The sequence below is a fragment of the Merops nubicus genome, unplaced genomic scaffold (assembly GCF_000691845.1).
Source record: "Merops nubicus isolate BGI_N331 unplaced genomic scaffold, ASM69184v1 scaffold24324, whole genome shotgun sequence".
In the NCBI taxonomy this organism is placed as follows: domain Eukaryota; kingdom Metazoa; phylum Chordata; class Aves; order Coraciiformes; family Meropidae; genus Merops; species Merops nubicus.
In genome coordinates, this window is record NW_008606588.1 from 1,145 (window position 1) to 25,563 (window position 24,419).

The following is a 24,419-nucleotide window of genomic DNA, read 5'->3' on the forward strand; positions in this document are numbered from 1 at the left end:
TCTCTTGCCGTGCAATACAAGTAGTTTTACAGGCACCATTAATTTAATGGGTGATTTTATTCTTACGGTTGGTCATTTTATTTTCTTTTTCTTAAAAAAAGAAAAAAAGGCAGCAGTGAACTTTCTCAACAACAAGGAATAAGAAGGAATATGGGGCTTTGTGAAATCACCCATGGCCTCACCTGCTCATGTATGATGAGTAAACACACTGTGTTTTCTTCAGGATTATATGGATGAGTATGAAGAGCGCAGAGGGAAAGGAAGCTTTCCTGCTATGATCACTCCAGCTTATCAAAATGCCAAGAAAGCAAATGAATTGGCAAGTGATGTAAGTATGAAGCCTGAATCAATACAGTACATAAACAATTAAAACCAGCAGTTTGTCAGAGCAGTGCCTGGGAGGAGAATACTAAAATTACACTTGGGAAGTAAACAACGACATTTCACTTCATTGTTGGGAACTGGATGACTCAGGGGATTAATAATACCCATTAATAGAAGGGGACACAGCTCCAACTTGCACGAGGGAGGAGGTGGATGTAGCAGCTAATGGGGATCCCTACTGTTAGGTTAACCCTTCTGGCAAATCTGCACCTGTATTATTAATGAAACCTTCAACTGCCTTAATCATCCTGTGGACTACTGTGGTATTCCCAATAGTGAATAAATGGAGGATGAATGAGCTGAACTGGTTTTGATATTTTGATGTATCATGCCTCTAGCACAAAGCAAGTCATATGGAGGAAAAGAAACCAGAGTATGACACTGTCACTTCACAAGACTGGGCTTATTTCTAGGCTGAGGGTTTTTAGTATTGGATGGTAACCTAAATAATGGGCACAAAAGGTGGTGAAATGTGATTCTTGTGTGCAGCCCATTGATTAAAGAACCTCAGTCCTATTTGAGAAGACCATTTCTAGTAGTGACAAAAATAGTCTGTAGGTCACTATCCTGTGGGTGTTGTGGAGGGATCCTGTGAGTGACAACCTTTGTAGTGTGGACACATATCCTCCATGGGGCTATCTGAGCTGATGGGCTCAGTCTGTTTTCTGGGGAGCTACCACATGATTCTTTCAGCTTGTACTAGCCTGGATTGAACAGTAGCAGTAAACTAGAATGAGAGGATCAGTCATATTCTGCTACCTGATCTTATGACTGAGAGAATATACAAAACCTGAAACTGTCCCTGTTTTGCAAAACAGCCCCTGTTTTGATGACAGATTTGGTGATCTCCTGTTTAAACATGTAATATCAGACCTCTCCAGACAAAGATGGCAGTTTCACAGGTTTTCAAAATGCTAATGGTCAGTAGTTTCCTTAGTAATTTGTAATTCCTGGAGCAAGGTTGATTCTTGGCTGTAATGTGCACACCCGAGTACTTAAGAAGCTGTTTCATATCTTTAAAGCCTGAGCAACTGTGGCTTATTATAATAATAATATAATATAAGCAGTAATATAAAAAGAACATAAACTTCTCCTTTTATGCAACAAATACTGAAATGTATTTCCAATAGGATTTTTGATGGACAAATTTGGCAAAAGGTCAGCGTATTATCTCTCTTCACCTATCTGAGTCCAGTTTAAGGCAATGACCTGATGTTTAAATGAAATTAATAGGTTCCTTATTCCAATCTTTATTTGGTAGAGAAATATAATTTCCTTAAAAACATTATAAATACAAAAAGATACAGCTAAGCTGATTTTTACAATATAAAAAGTTTGCAGAGCACCTGATAAATATCTGTGATTCTCAGACTAGAATTCTGAAATTAAAGTACTGAGAATTAATTTCAGTAACAGAAGAGCACAAAAGCTGCTACCAGTCACTAGCCAAGAGTCTGCTGGTTATCTGCTCAAGCTATGAAAAACAACCAGCGCTGTTCAATCTAGGTGAAAAATAGATTTAAAAAATGCTGTCTAATGAAGTGGCTTGATAGGGATTGTTAGGGCTGTGATTTTATATGTGATCTATTTCAGGAAGTAACAACTTTCAGTGTTTCAATATAGCAAGTTCTATTTGCTTGTCAAAGCAAGGGTAGGAAAAATCTTCTCCTGACTCAAGAAGCCAATCTAAATAGCAAAGGTGAAAAGGTAGATGTTTATTTTATAATTTTCCCTACTTCTTTTCAGATAAAATACAAGAAAGATCTTTCAAAGATGAAAGGTGCAGCTCACTTTCACTCCCTAACGGCTGAAGACAACTTAGTCCTTAAACAAGCCCAAAGTGTCAACAAGCTTGTCAGTGAGGTAAGGAGTTGAATCTTGAATCGATCTGTTAACAAGCTTGTGAGGAGCTCATACAAACATTTATCTCTGATGGGAAAGGACTGCAAATATAAAAAACTGTTGTTCTTACTGCCCTATATGTAACAAGAAGGATCTGTGTGTAACACAGTATCTGAAAAGAAAGCTGCAAGAACAGATCTTCAGGTACTGTTATCTGACACTTCCAATGATCTGTATGAAAATATGGGAAATTAACTGCAGAGTAATTCTAATTCTGGCCAATGAAGAATAGAAATAAAAAAAAAAAACAACAACTGAATTATGCTCTTAATGTTCTGTGAAGTTATAAATACTTTAGGATGACTTGGGAGTGTACTTTCAAAGAAGATTATACTGATAAATAACACCAACAGAGCCAAAATTTGTACCATTCTGTTAGTGCAAGTTTCTGTCTTCTTTTGTCATGTGAAAGACTGTGAGTTACTGATAATGCAGTCTTCTGCTTGGCAGGGGAAGATTGCTAGGGAATTCTCAGTAGATTTTGAATTATTAATTTATTTATAGTGTCATATCAGCTATAAAGCTATTAATAAATGTGAGTTTCTAGAGCTTCCCCATGGCAGTTTAAAAACTTACACTCTTGAGATGTCAAAGTATAAAACCTTCAATAATGAAAAACCCCTGGAAGTAGGACTGGAAGGGGCCTCCTGGGCCACTGATTCCTGGTTCCTGCTGTTTTGGCATAGTATCATATAATCCTCTCCTAATTTCTAGCCTACATTTATTCCTGCCCATTTTATTGCTATTGTGTTTTGTGCCAACATTGCCCTTTAGTTTAAAAAGTTCTCCCTGCATAATTACCTTTCTGAGATGTTTACAAGCAGATAGAATTTTCTTTTCTCTGCCTTTGTTTCCTGGGCTAAGCAAGCCAAGTTCTTCTCATCTCTCAGTCTTTCACTGCAGCTGTTACAGGCTGAGTGCACATTCCTTAAAGAGGAAAGACTGTAAGAATACATCAGTTCTTGATGAGGTCTTGCTGGAACCTTGTACATAGCACATGCACTTTCCAGTGCCTGCTCAAAAGTCTCCTCTTGCTCCTGCCTTGGACTGCATTTGCCTTTCTCATGGCTGTGTTACTCTGGCATCTCACCATCTGTCTGTGGTCAGCCTACATATGAACAGTTTTCTCTTTCTTAGCCTTTCCAGGTGATGAGCTATAGTTTTATGACTACTGCCTACATATATTAACCTCTACATTGCTGAATTTAACCCCATTTCTGTTGCCCCTTTTAATATCACTCCCAACAATCCTACTTCAAAGCAAAGGTGGTTAATGAAAATACTAAACTGATTCTGTACTTAAACTTACTCTGAAGAATTCTGCTTGTAAACTTCTCCCTGTTCAGTCCTTCCTGTTGTAAACCACCCATTGTGTTTTCTGCTTTCATTTGCTACACAATCACCTTAAAATTCCTTTGTAGATCCTTGGTTTTGTTAATAATTTTCCTCGTGGCATTGTCTCATACACATTGCTGAGGTCCAGATGGATGAAACTGGTTGCATTTGTTTTGCCTATAAAATGAGAACTGAGTATGTGAAAATCATATTAATTTTCATTGTATGCCATCTGATGAAAGCCATTTATCAAAATCTCTGAACAGTGAGACTGGCTAATAAAAAGTGTGTGGAAGGATTTGACAGAGCAGGTTAAGGTTTTTCCCTTCTGCATTTTTGTCACTAAGGTGGAGTACAAGAAGGGTCTTGAAAACAACAGAAGCTACAGCATGAACTACTGTGATACTCCTCAATTCAAGAATGTGAGCAAGATCTCAAAATTCACCAGTGATGTAAGTTTTCAGTACCTCATGTGTGGCTTGCTTAACCTGGTAGCAGAGCTGCAGGTCATCTGTGTGTGTGTTTCAGATAAGTGTGTGCTGGCAACCCACGTACTGGTGTACAGCACCTATCCTGGCCTCTCCTAATGAATAACAGGGGATCATTTTATATAGGATTGTGAAAAGAGCTATTATAATATGTAGAAGAGAGGTTACTTGCAATGAACTGCTAATTTAGACAAGTCAGCTGTTACTGTTACCTATCCTGATTATTGCTTACTTCATTGTGTATGTCCATTTCCTGACTGGAAAGCTAGACAGAAGATACTTTCCCACAGTTATTGTCAGAGAGGAACATCTCTAGTGTGTGAAAGTAATTAGTATTAATAGTTGTACTGCTTATATCACAGGATCCTGAAGTATAATTTTGCTTTATACTGCTTGCTGTCATTCTCTGAAATACAGGATGAGTAAAGAGTAAATCTTTTGCCATGCAGATGATATGGTAGAGTGGTTAATTTATTCTTCTTGTCTAATTCTCTACTCTTGGCTTGGTGAAAACTGCACCAAAACATGGCAGTTTTGAGAGATCATTAGATGTTCATTTCTTAATGTACCAATAATGATTCCCTGCAACTTTGTTCTAATACTTCTTTCTAATGAAATAACATGCAGCAACAGAATGCAGCAATATCTCCTTTCTGTGGTGTCCAGGTGATCTGAAGATGTAAATGACATCTTGTAAACCAGAAAAATCACAGAGGGTTTTAGTTTTCATTTTTAAAGTACCAAGGTTGTTGTGGATTTGTGGGTTTCTGCAACACTAGTAGGTCACACCTGTAATAATTGATCTCACTGCTGCAACATATGGAAACTTGGAAAAACGAAAGATATTTTCTCAGAGGGTTTTTTTTTGCTTTTGTTGGTACAGCTGAAATACAAAGAAACCTACCAGAACGAGATGAAGGGTCACTACGTTGGTATCGGCATGGACAAGAGAATGCTACATGCCATGAAAGTTGGCAGCTTGGCAAGCAATGTAAGTCTTTTTTAGTCACACTCATACAGTTCTTGCTTTCTTGTATTTAAGTTTTTCCAGAATTAAGTTAATAGAAAAATTCAGGTTGTGTGGTATTGAGGATCTGAAGTATAGACATGTTGAGAAGAGGGGAAATTCTGGAAACCCTCTTGTACTGATTCATAGCTCACTGTGTGGAAGAAGTTAAAATAAGCAAATTCAGTGAGCTGGCAACATACTGAGATCCTTCAGTTTTCTTTGACATCAGTAGGATGCTGAAGGTTGCTTGCCACCAACCCCAGGGTCAGACCTTTGCTGAAAAAACAATCTTTAATGAAGATTTCTGGATTCCAATTTAATTTACTGGGTTAGCCAAGAAGCTATTTTGTTACATACCATTCCTTCAAGTGCATTATTTACAAATCTGTAAGAAGCTGGAGAACTAAGCAGAAAGATAAAAGAGATATGTCATAGGTGGAAGTTAAGTTAATGCTTCCACTGTTGGCATTGGATTAATTGAGGAGCTGAAAAAGAATCAATTAGTAGCTAAACTATGCAAATAATTTCATTTTCTTTGTCACTCATGACATTGAACTTACTTTGTTTCCTGAATTTAATATTAATATTATTGTTTCTCCTTTCCTCTTGACTCAAACAAATGACAGCTTAAAAAAAAAAGAATTATTTTTTTTTTTGTTCTTCCTGTGTTTCAGGTAGCCTATAAATCTGATTACAAACATGACGTTGTTGACTACAATTACCCAGCTACTCTCTCTCCTTCATATCAGACAACAAGGAAGTTGGTCCCTTTGAAAGATGTAAATAATGTTATGGTCTTTATTTTTTTTTTTTTTTTATTCTATGACTTGCATGGCTCATGATCTCCCTGTAGGAGAGGTTGCAATAGATTGCATGTGTCAAGTGATGATTAACCATGGGAGCAGACAATTAGTGGTGACAAAGGAGAAAAACTCAGGAAATCAAGGGGGTACATAGGAATAGAAAGTGTTGCCACCTCCTGTCACTGGCTTCAGTTCAGCACAGATTGTACAGTGATGTGAAATGAGTGAGTTCTGCTCTGTCCCTAGTCCGTGTACCATCCTAGGCAGCTTCAACGGCAGCATCAAGCACTGAAAGGACAGGGAGGCTTAAATAGGCTTCTCATCCTTTGTGAATTCCCTGAAGATAGGCGTTCCACTTTGAAGGGGAACTAATTGGTCACATAACCTTCCTTATGCTTGTGGTCCATGTGAGAGAGGTGCCCTCTGTGCTCAGGGCTTAGTTACAGACAGAACAATGTGAAGAAATGTGTGTACTGCTGTAGTTATAAGTCCTCTACAGGTAAATGAAGAAGGTCAGACTAGAGAGGATACCAAACTTTCACCTCTCACAAGCATTAAAGGCTTGACTGATCATATCTACCATTGGCTACTGAACCTGTGCCTTAAGTAGGAGCACGGTCACCAGACATTACTTGTAAATTCACCGGGAAGGGAGCAGCACGTCTGCAAGGCATTTCTGACTAACGTGTATAACCTGTGTGGAACCATTGAAATTACAAGAAACCAGGGGCAAGATGCCTTAGAGAGGCCATTAACATTATAGGAGATTTATCTGGGCCTAAACACCTCTTCGAAGAGAAAGATGGTACTATGAAGATGTAGAATTGAAAACCCTGATGTTTATGAGGAGGTGCTTGATTGTTCTTTAACTGTAAGATGGCCTGTTGCCTCTTCAGCAGTGGTTCCAGCTTTATCTCTGGAAAAGCTTGAAAAAGTAAAGTTCAGTGCTTGATTGCGTAGTGTGTGAGAGAGCTATGTTCTTAAAGAGTTCAAAGTAAGCATGATTTCATGTCCAAATGTACAAATTAGTTCTGCCTACTCTAAACATTTCAGCACAACCTGTGGCTCTGCAGTTGATAGTCAAGATCTGGGTTTGGAGCATGGAAATCAATTGGCCACAGAGACCCAGCTGGAGTAGTCATGATCATTATCTAGTAGTCTGAGACAGTCCTAGGACTCATCTGCTCACTGAAAACCAGCATGCTTACTTTGAACTCTCTAAGAATACAACTCACACACTAAGCAATTAAACGTAGCAATAAATACAGTTCAGTTAAAAAGAAATTATCCCTTTCAGAGAGAAATTATCCCTCTACAGAGAGAGAATTAAAATTTTCTCTCTCTGTAAAGAAGCAAATGAACTGTTTTAAGTACCTTGATCAATTTCAACCCATGAGATAATTCAGGCCCTTTTTCCTGTTTTTTTGTTGTTTTGGCAGAAAGAACAAGTTTATATGATGGTACCTGAGATAAGAATGTTTATGTTTGAATGTTTCAGTAACTCAGTCTCTAGAAATATAGTCCAGTTTACTGGAAAAAATGTTCTTAAGAAACTGGTTTTAAGCAGTTTGATCTGCAATGCTTGCAAAATGGTGTTTAACTACAGGGAGTATTAAATACAGCCTACAGAGAATAGAGAATAATAATAATAGTAGTGTCGTGCAGTGTAGCACTGAGTCCTTTGGCAGGAAGAGGTCTGAAAGAAAGCTTCTGTATGATTTTTTCAATCTTGCATAATTTGAGTTTTAATGTATTTATTTTATAGCTTATTATTGCTGCTACCATGTTAATGTGTTAGGAATTTAGTGGGCTCCAATCTTATCAATGGTTGACATTAAAATAACTTTTTTTTTGTACCATAAATATATCTTTTTCTTCTCTCACCATCCACACAAAACTGTTAGCACACAGGAAAACTTGGTGATTAATTATGACATTAAAACTCAATAAAGACAAAGTGTAAGAGAGTTTATTTGCTCTGCTCTGCACAGCATTCCACTGGAGAGACCTCTTCATAGACAGTTACAATGTTCCTTTATAGAGGTAGTCTGATAAAGATAAAAATAGTTTAAGTGATGGCTAAGAGTATGAGTTTTGTAGGAATGCTTTGGGGGACCAGCTGAATCTGCATCTTTTTAAGAATTTCTGGTTTTGAGAGGCTTGGGTTATAAGTGAAGTTCTTTTTCAAAGTGCAGTAAAAACTGTGACCTCAGATTAGAAAATTTTCAGAGCATTACATCAGATCTCATCTAAAAGATCCTGGTGTTTTTCCTCACCTCAATTTATCATGGTCTAAGTGATGATTTATCCAGAGTACCTAGCTAACAAAACTTTGTCTGCTCAATCTCTCATTTCCAGTCTGGATATTTCTTCCTTTTTTAAATATTTTGTTTTATTTTATCTTCAATTAGGTAAACTACAGACAAAGCATAGACAAGCTGAAGTACAGCTCTGTTGCCAGCACTCCACAAATTGCTCAAGCCAAAATAAATGCACAGCAGCTCAGTGATGTAAGTTCTGTCATCATTAGCCACCCTTGTTTATTAGAATTGAGATAATTTTATTTCATAGGACTTGTAGCATGTAAGTGTTCTTATACTTGATAGTTCACCAGCAGAACTATAAGCAAAGTAAGAATAGAAATTGATTGAAATCACTTCCAAAAATGTGGCAGGCATACTAGTAGATCTAATATTTTCTTCCATTTTAAAGATTTGTTTTAGTGTGCTTTGTTAGGTGTTTGTCTTCTGTGTCTTTATTAATGCATGTTTTTAATAATATATTTTCTACCTATAGATAATCAGTAACTATTCTATTTATAGAATAATCATTCTGCTTCCTAGTACCAAGGTAAAAGTTATAACTGCCTTATTATTCTCATATTTATTGCAGCCATGCCTGTAAGTGTGTCTATAACATACGGCAATAGTAGCCTGAAATTCAAGAGCAGTCAATCAGTGTAACCATCATATTTTCAGTGAGTTAAAAATAACTGAGCTTGTTGTTGACTTTTTCAATGTATGGCAGCTGAACTACCGAGCCCAGTATGAGAAGACAAAAACAAACTACACTCTACCTCAGGATGCACCTCAGTTAGTGAAGGCAAAAGCCAATGCTGAGTTATACAGTGAGGTAAGCCAAGTGCTGTGGAAATATTGGTAGTCGTGATGCTGTTAACAGACAGGAGTGAATATAAAGATGATGACACTGCTTCTGGAAGCATTTAGCCTTTATCATTGGTCTTTACTATACAGCATGCAATATGGTAACCAGAATGGCTAGGGACACCATCTCACATACAGTGAAACCGCAAGACTTTTTTTTCAAGCACTTTTCAGATTATTTGAATTTGTTTAGTAATTAAGTGTTCGATTCACAAAATTAACTGCTTCTGAGGTGGTATTTGTATGAAGAACAAATATTTGCACAGTTCCAATAACTCAAAGCTCACTGAAGTCAGTGGAAAGAAACATTGTGACTTCAGTGATCAAGCCCATTGTTTCTGCCATTTGGAACTCATGACAATATGTAGTGATTTACTTGGAGATCTGGGTGTTAAAATCAAGCACTTGCAGGAAAAGTTTTTCTATTTAATTTTGAAAGTATTTTTCAGGCCTCTGTTGTTGTAGATAGTTTTGGAGGGAAAAAAGCCCAAGAGGGCAAATGCAAAAAGAGAAAAAATCTCCAGACATATTACTAGTGTGACTAGTGTTATTTTTGGACTGTTTTCATAAATTTTATGGTTGTGAGTTGGCATTACTGCAGGTTTTTCCTGGTATATCCATATCCTTGTGTTCTTCCCCTAAGTTCTATTTGAGTTGCATTTGTGGAGTGCTGCATAGCAGCACTCTTTGTGGCTATAACGCGTTGGGATGCATGCTCATCATTAGACTGTAGTAAATAATAACCATAGGAAAAGCCAAATTCAGAACTCAGGACTTCCTGGATACTTCATCAGGTGCATGGGTAGTATGCACAAAGGTATACTTGATCCTGCTCCAATGGAATTTCAAGTGGAACCTTGAAAAAGAGCTTAGATAACTAGTACCTTAACTTCCATTAGCTTTCAGAGGTTATTTCATCTACGTTTGTGATACAGTGTGGCTCAGGAACGTGCTTTCGAAGCAGATCTCCTCATCATAAGGGCTGCTTCACTGAGCTTTGCTTCACATTCTGGGGTGGTCTTGGAGCACACAAGCTTTCTCTTTGAATTCAGCCAAACTGAAAGATGCTCTCCAGCAGCTCACATAAAGAACTGCAGCTACAAATTCAGTGCATGGGACCTGACTAGCTCTAGTTTGGGGAGGGGAGGGGGAAGAAAAATCTGGAAACGAGTAGAATACCTGATTCTGAGCACCAGCTGTTCTGGCCTATAGACCAGCTCCTGTTGATCTATGCTATTTGTGTATGTAGACATAACCACAGACATTTTTTAAGAACCTTCCTTCCCCCACCTCTGTTTAAAACAGAGCTATTGATGCATGTTCTGGGAATTAAAGTGCCTGGAAACGCCAAGGATAAAATTCGACTCAATCCTGGCCAGTTCATTAGCTGAAAATGATAATGAACTGTGACTTAAGAAGGTTCCACTTTGTCGACTGAGCATATTTATATTTCTGGTTTACTCTTAGTCATTTTCGTGTTCCTTTGAAGGTCTTGTGTGTTTATGTGATAGTGACATGTTGCCCTCTTTCCTTTCCCAGGTTAAGTACAAAGCAGGCTGGGAGAAGAGTAAGGGCCAGGGCTTTGAAATGAAACTCGATTCTCTGCCTTTACTTGCTGCCAAAGCTTCAAGGGATCTTGCCAGTGACGTATGTTATATTTAATTACATAGGAATTATTCTTCATATAAGTTGCTATAGCGCAGGGAAATAAAGCTTAGCTCACCTCATCTGGATTTTTAAGTCCTGCATTTGGCTGTCCATCTTCCTCAATCGCTGAAGAACAGTTGGAAACTTTCTCAGACTCTGCTATGAAATTTCACTCTCTGAATTTTTTTTTTTTAAATACAAATGTGCAAAAGGAAAATATGCAGAATAACCCCACAGTAGAATCCAGTATTTTGAATTGTTTTAAAATACTGCTGTCATCCACTGCAAAGGGAATGCATATTTCTTCAGTCCGCTCCTTTTACATAAATGCATCTCTATAAAATAATTTCCAAAGAAACTCTTAGTAAACAATTTATCTCATGTTTCTTAACCTGTGGAGAGGCAGAAAAGAAAGAAATTTTTCCTGCAGCTGTAAAGTGTTCAGCAATGACGGTGATTCCAAAATCCCACCTCATTAACTAAATCAAATCTTGAATTCCTTGCTTTGTTTTACATGATTGATTTTGTATCTTTTGCCTTAAGAACTAGATAATTTAGCTAATCAGAAGACTTTAAGTTTATAAGCATATCCAGCTCAGAGGACTGAGCCTTAAAGAATGAGGTTAAAGATAACATAAATGAAGACCACCTTGCACATTTGGGAATTTCTGAGAAAATCTTGGAAATCTGAAGTGACAAAGTGAGAATCTGACTAAGCCATTAGAAAGTTTGACCATCCAAAAAAGTCAGTGAAAAAAATGCTAGTGAAAAACTTATTGTTTACCTCTGGAGTAAATGGAAATATTCTTTGACTTAAACTATTTTCTTCACAGATTAAATATAAAGAGGAGTATGAAAAAACAAAAGGAAAAGTAATTGGAACCAAAGATTCAAGACTTTTGCACTCTCTGCAGGTAGCCAAGATGAGTAGTGAGGTAAATTATTTATTTCTATTACTCAAAAAATGTTTTTCATAATTTTGGATCTTTCAGCAAAAATATGCAATCTACCAATTGAAAGTGTTACTACTTTCACTATAAGAAATCATTGGAGGCATTTAATAAAACTTAATTTCCTTTCTTCTTCTGTTAATTTGCAATGATTGACAGTATTTATGTTCTCATAGAGAATTTTGGGTTGATGGTGTCCTTACTTTGAGGTAGGAGAATAATGTTCTATTGAAACAATGGTATAAACACCTCTATGTAAAACTTCCAAGCAGATAAAAGCATGTTTAAAGGTCAGATGTACTATAGTAGAGAAGATGTCTCTGGAATCTGCAAAATTTATCCTGCCATCTGTTTTGTGGATCCCTCGTAGGACCAGGTTTCTACATGTGGTTTTTCCCTAATCTGCATAAGGACCCAAACACGAGTGGAGATTTAAGATGTCTGTAGCAGTGTATTGTAAAGCCAAAGCTAATTTATTCTCATTCCTTCTATTTCTAGATTGCCTACAAAAAAGGTTTTGAGGAGAGTAAGACCCATTTCCATCTGCCTATGGATATGATAAACCTGAGACATGCTAAGAAGGCCCAGGCACTTGCTAGTGACTTAGATTATAGAAAGAGACTCCATGAATACACAGTGGTTCCAGAAGATATGAAGACCAAGTGGGCAAAGAAGGTGTACGGTCTCCAGAGTGATGTAAGATGGTGTATACTCAGCTTAACTCTTACAATCAGTATGTGTGTAGACTTTTTCAGTTTGACATTAATTCTCATTTCATATGGATCCTGTTTGATTTGCACTATGACTTTTTAAAATGTTTTTGAAACTGGAAGGGGTGGCTGTGTTCAGATGTAAGCATCATACCTGTGTTTCCCGTGTCAATAAATGGAATTTTCCTGTACAGCTTCGATATAGGGCAGATCTGGCATGGATGAAAGGAGCTGGGTGTATCACAGAAGGAAGTCTTAATATACAACAAGCCAAAAAGGCAGGAGATTTAGTCAGTGAGGTAAGTAAGTGAATTGCTCAAGCTTTTGTCTGTTGTTTAGTTAAAGGTTTATGCACACTTATTTCATTGCATTATGTGGAATAGGTAAGGAATTCCTAATATGGAAATTTTGAGAAATGGAAGAAATGATGGACATAATTTAGTTATTCTACAGTTTAAGGGATCCCAAGTTAGAGGTTAAAAATATGTTTTCGCATTATATGATTATTGTGCCAAGGTTACAAGGCAGAAGTCCCCATAACTGTGCTTCCACCTCTTTTCATTCACTTGCACATTTTGCAGAGCAGCTTTGAAAGGAATTAGAATTTCCTGTGGTACATACAACGTGAAGGGCGTAGAGTTTTAAGGATCAGTGTTGAAAAATTAGATATTTGTTAGCTGTATTGGGAAATTTCCTTTCTGTTTGGCAAATAAGAGCTTTGACTTTGGTGGCAGATTCAGCTTGTGCTGCTTTTCATTGCTTTCGTTTGATTAATTCATGGTTTTGCACTGCCATTAACCTTGTGGAAGTACACTTCCTCAGCTCCTTAGCTATGGTGAGTCATCTCACTAGTGCTAGGAAAACCAGAGGAGAGATAGAAGAATAAATTAGGGGAAGTTTGACAAGAAAGATAAAATCCCACTTAGTGCTGGAGGAACAGAAGTCAGTTAGTTACTGGGGATCACACTCTCTGATACCTTGGGTCTCTGACATCCTCTCACTACTCCTGCAAGAGGAAAAAATACATCTTAGAAACAAAAGAAGAGCAGCTACTCTCAGATGTGGTGTCTTACTAGGGATAGACTGACATCTGCTGCTGTGGTGTGCTGTAGTAATAATCACTTCCACAAATATTTAATCTATAATGGTCTGCCTTTCCATTCCAGTTCTCTGTAAGGCCAAGAGATGGCTGACAGTCACTTAAACTGGAGACTGGTGGATATTTCAGAGATCTGTATTGCCATACAGAGCCTGGCATTTTGTTGTTTCTCTGCAGAATGTCACTACAATGTGTTTCATGCAATGTGACAAAACATGCTGGTTTTAATCTGCCTCTCTCCTTTCCAGGTTCCTAAAATAAAGCAATGAGCACCTCTTTGAAGTGCTGCATGCTTTTTTAACTTCTATTTTGTGTTCCCTAGCAGAGACACAGTGTAAACTGATCTCTTCACCCATCAGTTCAAACAGAAGGATTTCTCTCCTGAAATGCCAGATATTGCAAAATATGCATTTACACCCTTCCTAGGTGGAATGCACCACTTCATGGTTGAACTGTTAGAATAAGAATTGGACTAAAGTGTACAAGAAGTGCTTGCTTGCTCTCCTGTATCATACCATGGTCTTGAGACAGGGTGCTGCATTTCCTTGCACTGTCTCAAAGATGGGAAGAGATGCTTAGCTTGCACTCAAATGAGTGACACAAAAGGTTGAGGCAGAGACATTGATTCAGAGCAGGCCTGATCCAAAGCCTGATGAAGCCAGTGGAAGTTTTCCATTCACTTTGATGTGTTTCAGACATAAAAAGATGCAATAAAAGTAAGGGAGGTCTTATTTACCAAACTAAAAATGTTTGTTAGTCTTTGTGCAAATTTCTCCATTCAGATAGATTTTATGCAAGTACTGGTATCACAGGATGAACAAAGCACAATGGTTTTTCCCCACATCTAACACTTAAGCCCTGTGGAGGCTTCTTATAGCTGTTGCTCACAGGAAGGCTTGACTGCAATGTCTGTGCTGAGCTCTGCTTTGAAAAGAACTGGGAGATAGTGGGGAAGGTTTTGAATGTAAGTGACTTTCAGGACAGTGAATTTTCCCATTCTAATTTAACCGATAATTTAGAAATATCTTAATAATTTAAAAATATCTCGGTAACATGTTCAGTGATTTCAACAACATGTGCATGTGCTTGAGAAGTCTCATGTAAAGAAATGAGGTAGTAATATTGACTGTAGCTTAGGAGTTCTCTTGGGTCCTGGCTTAAGTCATACCCAGTTTGTGAAGGACACTCATTTGTTGGTGTGAAAACTAGATATTGTGTCTAGTACATCTATACTGGCATGAAAAAATATCCATGCTTGCAGTGTGAGCAGCAATGTGTTTGGCATTCTTGTTCACTACAGGACTACACTACTGGTAGTGGGAAGCTTATTTTGTTGATACTTGCTCTAAAACTGTCTTGGGAATTTACAAGGGCCTTTTGCTCTATCAGTCACGTACTTTTTGAAAGCACTATATTTTTTGGGGAAGGTAAATACTGTAGAAACTTGTGTAACCTGCTTTAATTTGATGTAGCAAAAATACAGACAGAAGGCTGATGCTCTGAAGTTCACCAGTGTGGCTGACAGTTCTCAGATCAAGCACGCCAAGAAAAGCCAGGAACTGCAGAGTGATGTGAGTCCTTGACTGAGTTTGTCTCTTTGCAAGTAGCTTATTCATAATGTGGTCATTCCTGAGATATGTGCACTGGGAGGTGGGGTGGAAGAGAACCCAGTCATGAAATCTTTCAATATATGACATTTCTTGAGATTGGTGCATCCATCCCAGGTTCTGTGTTTCTCTCTGCTGAGGACCCTGTCAGACTACTTAAAGTTGTATCAGCCTTGTTAGACAATGTGTTCTTCAGCTGTGACTCTTAAAGTACTTTTCCATTTTATGATTCTATGATTTAGTAAAGTGCTAAAATAGGCATATTTTCCCAAACTGGATGCCTTCAGAATGCTCTCTATTCTTCAATAGGATAGGATAGGATAGGATAGGATAGGATAGGATAGGATAGGATAGGATAGGAGTGCTTCACTTGGAAGGGACCTACAATGGTCATCTAGCCCAACTGATCACCAGTTCAGGGCTGAGGTGGTACTTCATAACTCCTTGGCAGGACTTTGCTGACAGAAACTCACTTTTAAGTTTCCAAAAGATGGAGAATCTGTTGTAAAAATTGCTGATCAAGTAATTCTGGAAACTTGCCAAGCTATATTTTTAAATTACTTTTAATATCTTGTGGCTTGAAATGAAGATGCTCTCAGCCTCTGAGTTGTTATGTGAATGAAGCATTGTTGCTTGTTGATTGGTTTTTGTTGATTCTCAGGCAGCTACCATGTTTCTCTTTTTTACTTCTCTGCACCAATAAAAGCCTAGCACTTACTTGGATGAGTGTTGCATGTTTTAAAGATGACACCAGACTGAATTGGAAGAGAACACTGGTCTCCTGACTCCTGTTACTTACCTCTTATCTACTGGACAATGCTGCCTTTCTGCATATGTGTTGAAGTCAGAGTAGTAATCATGGATTTAGAGCTTTATAGTAGGAACATCTTTTATTTTCTTTTTCTGTGAGATGTAAGAAATCTAACACTTTCTGGAATGGTTCATCTTTTTGTAGCTTTTCAGCAGCTCCTCCAACAGCTCTATGGGCTTCTTAAACAGAACAGCTCATTTCTCTGTTGATGTTGCCCTGGGATATAAAGTGGTTTGCGACTTGGAGCATAAAAGATCCTTGATATTTTCATTTAAAGTTGGAATGTTAGTCCTCACTGGAGTATTATGTCAGCAATTACATTTAGGTCGCAGGTTTTCTCTGCAGATTCAGTTGCTTCGTGTTCTTCATTTCATGCCTAAATTTCACTGTTTCTGTGTCCTACTAAAGATTTTCATTCCACCTAAAAAGTAACTGCACTTTAATATTGGATGAAACATAATCTTGCATACATTTTGTTCAGAGTATGAATTACTGTCAGCTTTATACTCAGTTAAGTAGTTAACGTTAGAAAAGAGAATTAAAGTGTCCTGATATGTATGTTGTTTCACAGCCTCCCTGAAAGTTAACTATGGGTAGTTTGGTCAGCCTGACTCTGTGGGTCAGCTTTTAAATTCATATTTGACAAAAAAAGGTCATGATGCTAAAAACTAACCCATCAAATTAACTCTAAGAAATTCTCAAATATTCGGAGCGCTTTAATCAGTATTCCTTCAATATTAAACACAGACTACTGCTTGCTAACCAGGCTTTGCTTTCTGTGGACAGGTTGCCTACAGGTCAGGAAAAGAGCAGTTTCTTCATCAGTATACCATCAGCAAAGATGATCCTGTCTTCATGTTGGCCAAAGCAAATGCTGCTAATATTAGTGAGGTAATGTGCAAGACAGAGGTTTGGATTCCCTCCCACCTGTGAGTAGTTACAGCTGCTCTTGAAATGTCTGTTCTGTAGGTAAAAGGTTCCTTCTCTGAGAAGGTCCAAATGTTTTATATGTAAAAACTTTGTATCTGGATTTAATTACTTGTTCTTAATTAAACACTAGTCACATCTGGTGTTCTGAAGACTTACACTTTTAGAGTTTGAAGCTATGTGTTTTCCACATGCTTCCAGAGGAGTGGCACATTGACAGTTTCACTGGAGCCAGTGAGTTAATGGTGTTACAGTATCCACAATAGCCACAGTTCCAGTCTGTAAGTGAAGACACCAGAATCTGATCCTTAGACATATGCTTTCTGGGCATGGAGTGTACACTGGTGTGATGTTAATTGAGAACTTTCATTGTGACTGTAAAAGAAATAGAATATCTTGATAATAATAAAGAGATTGTGTTGTTGTCCTCTCTGTAGAAACTCTACAAGAGTGGCTGGGAGAAACAGAAGGAAAAAGGATTTGTACTTCGTCTGGATGCTTTGTCATTCTTGACAGCTAAGGCAAAGAGGGATCTGGCAAGTGATGTGAGTATGGACTCCATCAGGCTTCATTATTCTTAGGACAGCTGACAGTCCAGGTTGCTACCAGAGTGCTGGGGATGTCTCACATATGTCTCAGTGCCCTGGGCCACCCTCACTTGATTCGTGCTAAGGAGCACTGGAGGAGTTGTCTGGGTGATTGGCATTCCGTAATTAGTCAGAAGGTTTGCTCTGAGCAATTCAGAGTTTTTCCCCACAAGCAGCCTGTGTTTTCCTATTCTCATTTTGACCTGAGGGTGAATTTTAGAACTCAAAATGAAGTGGAAATCTCCTGTGACACATCATAGCTTAATACATCTATGCCTGGCCAGAAAATTCCTTAAAGAACCTTCTGACTTCAGTGCTTAAAGAATGTTGTTTTTCCTAGGGAGAATCAAAAAGGAAAGATTTCTTACAGCTTTTTGAGAACATTCTATTATTGAGGAAGGGTTTATTCTTTATAAACACTTAGTAATTTCTAAAGCATTCCAGTTCTCTATTGCAAATGAACTTCTTACTTGCTTCTACTGAGGACCAAGCATGTCACAGACCATTGCTTTACCATTAGCAAAGCTGTCAGTTTGGCAGTTTAGTTAATTTAGTCTATTTTTTTCTTCACAGATTAAATATAAGGAAGGTTATGAGAAGATGAAGGGTAAGATGATTGGAGTAAAAGCTGTGGAGGAAGATTCGCGTATGGCTCATTCACTGCAAATGTCGAAGTTGCAGAGTGACCTGGAGTACAAGAAGGCATTTGAGGACACAAAGAATCAGTTCCAGGTCTCCATGGATATGGTTAACCTTGTCCATGCCAAAAGAGCTCAGAATTTGGCCACAGATAGAGGATACAAGACAGCTCTCCATCACTACACAGCCCTGCCTACTGACATGAAAGTGGCATGGGCCAAATGGGCCTATGGATTACAAAGTGATGTAAGTCCAGAGCTTAATCTATTTCAATACTCTTTCAATCAACACCTTCAGACACTTAGGGCTCAGTTTCTTAGTTTCTTCAGATGTTTATGCTTTTAATGCCATGACAAAGTTATGCACCTAATTTTTTGAGTATCAAATGGTTCATATTAAACCAGGAAATATTAACCACTTGTTTGTTCAACAGATATATTTAGGGTGTGCAGTGTTTTTGAGGAGAGTTATAATCCTCTTTATGAGCATAGCTTCTTCAAAGCTTACTTCAAATGTTAATAAAACAATAGGATTCATATATGATGTACGTTTTTTTTTTTTTACCTAATTTGCAGGGTGGTTAAATAATTTATGGTGATAACATTGGTGATAAAATTCCATATGGAGACCACATGTTCAGCTGTAAACGTCAGATGAGCTGTGAGATACTGTAGATGGTTACTCTAAGTTAAACTTGTCATTCTGAGGTTTTAAGTTAAAACTTTTCAAGGAGATTAAGATAGATACGTGTACAGGTCTTTTTGAGGTATGGTTGCTGAAACCCTTCTGGCTGCTTTGAGAAATACAGCTGCAGTGCTTGTAAAAGCTTTTAGAATTCAGTAGACAGTTGGTAAGAAAGATTTTGTGAGGAAAATGAGTACTCCTGTAGTCTTCCTCCTAAAGGACACATGGAAAAAGACAAAACGAAGTGCTTTCCCTGCCATATAACAAAAGGATATTGGGAAATGCTAAGTATCATATTTTTTTTTGTAATTGCAGATCATTAATGATCTTTTAAACAGTGAACTATATACAATAAAACTGAAGTTTTAGCCACGTTAGAGTAAAAATTACAAAAGACAGATGAAAAACACTAAGGTGTAGACCACTTCTAAAAATTACTTTGCAAAGCATATTGCATTAAGTGCTGGTGAGTCCTGAAACTTCTACTTCATTCTGTAATTGTTTTGCTTTCCTCACATCTGTGCAATGGTGAATAAACCAAAATCAAGCACTAGTTTGACCTGGTTGTTGTTCCTCAGACATCTGAATCCTTTAATGGCATTTTAAGTGTATGAACATCAACAATGGGATTTCTTTTTTCTTTGTCAGACCCGATACAGAGCAGATTTGAACTGGATGAAAGGAGCTGGATGGATAGCCACTGGGTCATTAAATGTGGAGCAGGCTAAGAAGGCAGGAGAACTCATTAGTGAGGTGAGATTTCATGACAGCATGTAACAGAATTTGCTGCATAATGCGTGCAAAATGTCTGTATAAAATTAAAATAATTTCCACTCAAAGGGGAAAGAAAAAGGCATACCACATGAAAGCCCTCAAATCTAGGGATAGGACTGGTAATTAGAGGGAAACCAGATACCAAACACACACCAGTAGGAGTCCATATAGCCTTTGCAAAAACAAAGTAGGTGACAAATGATATTATGAATAATAATGGCAATCAAACAGTGCTCAATTGCTACCCACTAGCCTACCTTTTTAATGAAGCAAAACAGGAGAGATGATGAAAAGATGCAGTCATTGGACCCAGAACCTTCGTTTGTAGCAGATACACGTTTCCTTCTTGCTCCTTTTTCATATGTATTCATGACAGCTATTGAAATTCATATAGATATCTTTGTAGCTGTCTAGCAGCCCAAGTAGTCTTCACCCTTATTTCTCCCTATAACCAATATGTCTTAGAGGAAAAGTTCAGCTCTAGAATCCTTTGTGCCAGTCCCGTAAGGCCTTCAGAGGAGGTTCTGGTGGAAATGGTTAAAAGGTTCATAATATTCTGTTATTTCAGAGGGAGTCCTACTGGTCAAATCTGCTGCAGTAGGAGACTGAATCCTGTGATATTTTTTTATATAACCACTGGTGATACAAGAATCATCTGTCCATTCACTCAGTAACAGTGTAACAACTGGTATAGTGTCTCAGAAAAACAGTGTCATCCTTTCATGGCTCCCTGATTGCTAACACTATTTTTTTTTCCTGTGTCATCATCTATAGTGAGGAAGGATGATTTTATTAGACACAATAAACTTGCTCCTCAGCTAGTGTAAAGCAAGGTAGCTTCATAAAGGCTAACACAGCAATGCTGTCTGGAATAGTAAGTGTGAATCTGTGTAGGCATAACCATTTGGATGTTATCGTAGTGAAAACTGCCAAGTAGAAATTTGACCTGCTATGTTGTTCACCTCAAGCTTTTTGTGAGTACTAAGTAATTTTATGTGGCTATGAGCCTCATTCCTTCTTACATACACATGTTGACTAGCCCTTGTAATACTGCTAAAAAGCATTTGCCAGAATAGAATTTGTAGGAATTTTATGTAGAGATGTTCTGGTCAACTTTCATTTGTCTCTGCAGCAGATCAGGTCAAAGCGTAAACCACTTGTGTCCCCAGTCAAACTTAGTAAGACTGCTCATTTTTAAGGGATTTCTTTCTGAAACCAAAACATTGCTCATAAGCTTGTAATACCTTAAAAGAGTTAATGTGTTTTATGTGGGTGTTTTGAGTCCTGAGAGAACCAAGATGTTGCCTCAAATAAACTTCTGTGGATCACAAGTCAATTTAAAGGTGAATGATGTGACTTTGGATGTGAACACTGAGATATTAACAGTTTCCAGAAGAGCCATGAACATGCTTATTGATTTGGGATTTCATCACAGGCATCAGAAAAATTTAGTATGCACTGTCTGGAGAAGAGATAAGAGTATTGATTGGTATAGGACATCTCATGCAGGAAGGGAAGCTTCTTGTGACCTGACCATGTGGAAAAAGTGTCGTTTTGCCATCACAGCCTTCATCTTAATGATGTATATATAACAAGATCTCTCAGAAGCTACTATGGGTCCTTTCAAGCAAGCAGAATTAATATAATTATCAAAAGATATACCAAAACAATTACACACAGTGGTAATGGCTGTGCAGATTTTCTATAGTTAGGAGGAAACCCAAACCCTGAAACAATAAGTTAAATGGTTGCCATTATTAACACACTACAATTAGATATCGTTTCTTGCTTAAAGAAACTATAAACAAAAATACATCCAGTCATGCTATATTTGAAGTAATCTGAAAAAGATTTTAAAATTCTGACTTTTGGAATATTTAGGTAGATAGACTCTGATTTTGAAATGTTTTCCTTATATTTAGAGAGAAATACTTTAATATTAATCGGCAAAAGGTTATTGTTAAATTGAAACAAATATTAATCTGAAAGTACCTAGGACATAAAGATGAGGGAAGAGGAATAATAATTATGTTCACAAATTCACTCTAATCTCCAGCAACCTATGATTTTTCTCTTTCAAATAGCATGAAAGAGCAGCACAAAATTCACAGCTTTGATCTTTTTCTGCTCAACAGAAGAAGTACCGTCAGCATCCATATGCTTTGAAGTTTACCAGTATTAAAGACACTCCTGAGATGATCCAGGCTAGAATTAGTTATAACCAGGCTGTGGATGTAAGTTATAATGTATATACATTATGATTATAAGAGTGGTATCCTCTTTGAACGACCTGATTGAAGCACTGGCTTTCTCTCTCTTTCTTTTTCTGAGATTATCCTTGGGAACCATGAAACTCCTGTGTTCTGGTGTGGTGCATCTCAGAAAGAGCATGTTTCTAACTTGGAATGGGAAGTCATAGAGGTCCCACTGGAGTGAATGGGAGTTTCATGTAAAAAGGGCTTTCTGTTCAATTTTTTTTTCAGAAGTAAAATTTAGGAGCAAGGCTGACCTTTGACCTGTAGAGACTTTTGGCCTTCTGAAATTCATTGAGGAAGAACCCATTTGGGGTTCTTTCCCTTTTTCAAACGATCTTTCAAATTTCAGTTTCTGCATATTCTTTGGAAACAAAATGTAAGACAGCATGACAAGGAAGAAAAAATAAATTATTTCAAGCTGTCATCCTGCTGAGAGAGAAATCCAGGAGGGGAAACCTTAAAGGGAAGAATTGAGGCTGTTTGGTGTTTAAACATGTTTATTTTTAATAGAAGAGCGATTTAAAAATATTGTAGACTTAACTGGGATAATACAGAAGTGAATAATAAGCAAAAGTCACTCAAAAAAGACAAGTTTCAAACATGAGAGGATGTTTTATTGTGAAAATAGATATTTTTAAAGTGAAGAAGAAGATGAAAGACTTTGTGTAAAACACATGCTATTCTAATACCTATAGTGTCTGTGCCTTTGGTTTAATTAATAAGATCCAAAAGACTTACATCTCAGGTAGGATAAATATAAGTCAGTTTGTTCTACTGAGCCACAGTCAAAATCAGTCTGTTGCTCTACTTCTTCACACAGGGAGTTCTCATTAACTTTCCTGTTATGGAGCTGCAATATAAGTGGACCTACTTGCTAAAGAAACTGGCAGCAGGGTGAAATGGAGAGGTTCATTCCAGTCTAGAGGGCCTCAATCCCTCTCACAGAAATGACAGCCTGGGAAAGGCGAGTGGGGTCATCAACACATGAGTCATATCTAAGGTCAAAAAAAATGGTGGCTATCTGTACTCATCTGAAAATGATGGTGTCCGTGTAAGAAGAAACTGAGCTAGGAAGGAGAAATAATGTGAAATAATGTGAAGGAGGTGAATTCTACATAGCCATTGTAGGGGAAATTCCAGTTAACTGCATAGAACTCCTCTTATATGTCTTCAGACACCTAAAAGTTAGCCACTCCTGGGCCAACCTTGTATTCTTCCTCCAAGGATTGCTAGGAGTAGCCCACACAGACACCTGTTTTACAGTGGGATCAGTCACCTTCTGAAGTTTTTTTTAAATCTCTTGCAATTGACTATTGAGCATCCCCTTGCAACTAGCTCTAGAAATAAATTTGGAGTAATTGCACAGATAATTACCATTATATTAATCTGCAAAAAATGAGCATTCAGCTCCCCAGGTTTCTGTGGAATTTCAAAATGTTGGTGGACCATTCATGGCTGCACATCCTTGATAAATGTTGTTTAGTCTCCCTCTCCATATTCACATATATTTGAAGTCTTATCAAGTAATATTAAAATATCTGAATTTTCATATACATTGATTTGTACATTCAAAGCTTCAAGGACTTCCTCTCTAGAATACTCTAGCTGATATGTTTTATCAGAATCCCAAAGCTTTTTGAACAGTTTTTGACTGATACACTTTGTATTTCTTAATGCTGCTGTCACTTTTCTGTAGTCTGTGCTTTCCCTAAACCTCTTTGCTAATGTTTTTGTCTGAACCAGTGATTGAGTCTGTACTGAGTACGTGCTGCTGAACTTCATCTCTTATTTGCAGAGGTTATACAAGGAGCATGGAGAGAGTGTAAAGCATCAGTATACACCAACGACAGATCTTCCTGAAATCCTTCAGGCCAAATTAAATGCGATGAATATCAGTGAGGTATAAATCTGACCTTTAATATTTTAAAGTAAAGTTTCAAAGCTGATAGTGCTTTTCTACTTGTCCTACACAGGAAATCAGACTAAATTCCTTTCCCCAGTATACGATCATTCTGTGGTCTAAATGTTTCTAAAGTAATATGAAAAATCAAACTATGCCAACTTTTTAATTAGCATGAGAATGAACAAACAAATGTATTTTCATAATGGACATTTGCCATGTGATTATTCCTGTTGTGTATTGATAGTTTCATTTACGTTAGCTCTCTGTGTTAGAGTAGAATGAAACTGCTGTGGTAACATTGCTAGGCTGGTGCTAATGCTGCAGTGCCAACCCTTTCAACAGCAGCTCTGCCTCCTTTCTCTTCCATGTTTCCTAGATTCGCTATAAGGAGTCCTGGGGAAAGATGAAAGATGGTGGCTATCAACTGAAACTAGATGCCATTCCCTTCCAGGCAGCAAAGGCTTCGGGTGAAATCATAAGTGATGTACGTGAACTTACTGCTCATATTGTCCAGTAGAATATGTCAGTCGTTACAGATTGTTTCTGCTCTGCTGAGTGACTGTTGATGGAAACAGTGTGTCCAGCCAATCCTGCATCTGGGAGACACGTGGCCTCAGTCTAGTTAGTTGTGCTTTTGGAGGTGCAGCCACAATTAAGTGTTACTGGTAATTAAGCAAAGGAAAGTTTGTGAAAGCAAACATCCTTTAGAAAAGCTGACCAACTTACCTGTTGTAGTGAGTG

The 24,419-nt window shown here is 37.7% G+C and overlaps 1 protein-coding gene across 1 annotated transcript in view; it reads left to right on the plus strand.

Annotated features, from left to right (window-relative positions):
- Positions 1-223: 223 nt before the first annotated feature.
- Positions 224-24,419, plus strand: part of LOC103772374 (nebulin-related-anchoring protein-like) — a gene marked incomplete at its 5' end in the record, with an annotated part of 39,593 nt that continues 15,397 nt past the window's right edge. Inside the window, 19 exons of the mRNA XM_008939705.1 lie at positions 224-328; positions 2,131-2,247; positions 3,969-4,073; positions 4,993-5,100; positions 5,793-5,897; positions 8,333-8,431; positions 8,949-9,053; positions 10,625-10,732; positions 11,566-11,667; positions 12,181-12,378; positions 12,587-12,691; positions 14,964-15,062; positions 16,696-16,800; positions 17,274-17,381; positions 17,997-18,308; positions 19,395-19,499; positions 21,656-21,754; positions 23,571-23,675; positions 24,055-24,162. Coding sequence (XP_008937953.1) covers positions 224-328; positions 2,131-2,247; positions 3,969-4,073; positions 4,993-5,100; positions 5,793-5,897; positions 8,333-8,431; positions 8,949-9,053; positions 10,625-10,732; positions 11,566-11,667; positions 12,181-12,378; positions 12,587-12,691; positions 14,964-15,062; positions 16,696-16,800; positions 17,274-17,381; positions 17,997-18,308; positions 19,395-19,499; positions 21,656-21,754; positions 23,571-23,675; positions 24,055-24,162 — 2,298 coding nt within the window. The remainder of the gene's footprint in view (positions 329-2,130; positions 2,248-3,968; positions 4,074-4,992; positions 5,101-5,792; positions 5,898-8,332; positions 8,432-8,948; positions 9,054-10,624; positions 10,733-11,565; positions 11,668-12,180; positions 12,379-12,586; positions 12,692-14,963; positions 15,063-16,695; positions 16,801-17,273; positions 17,382-17,996; positions 18,309-19,394; positions 19,500-21,655; positions 21,755-23,570; positions 23,676-24,054; positions 24,163-24,419) is intronic.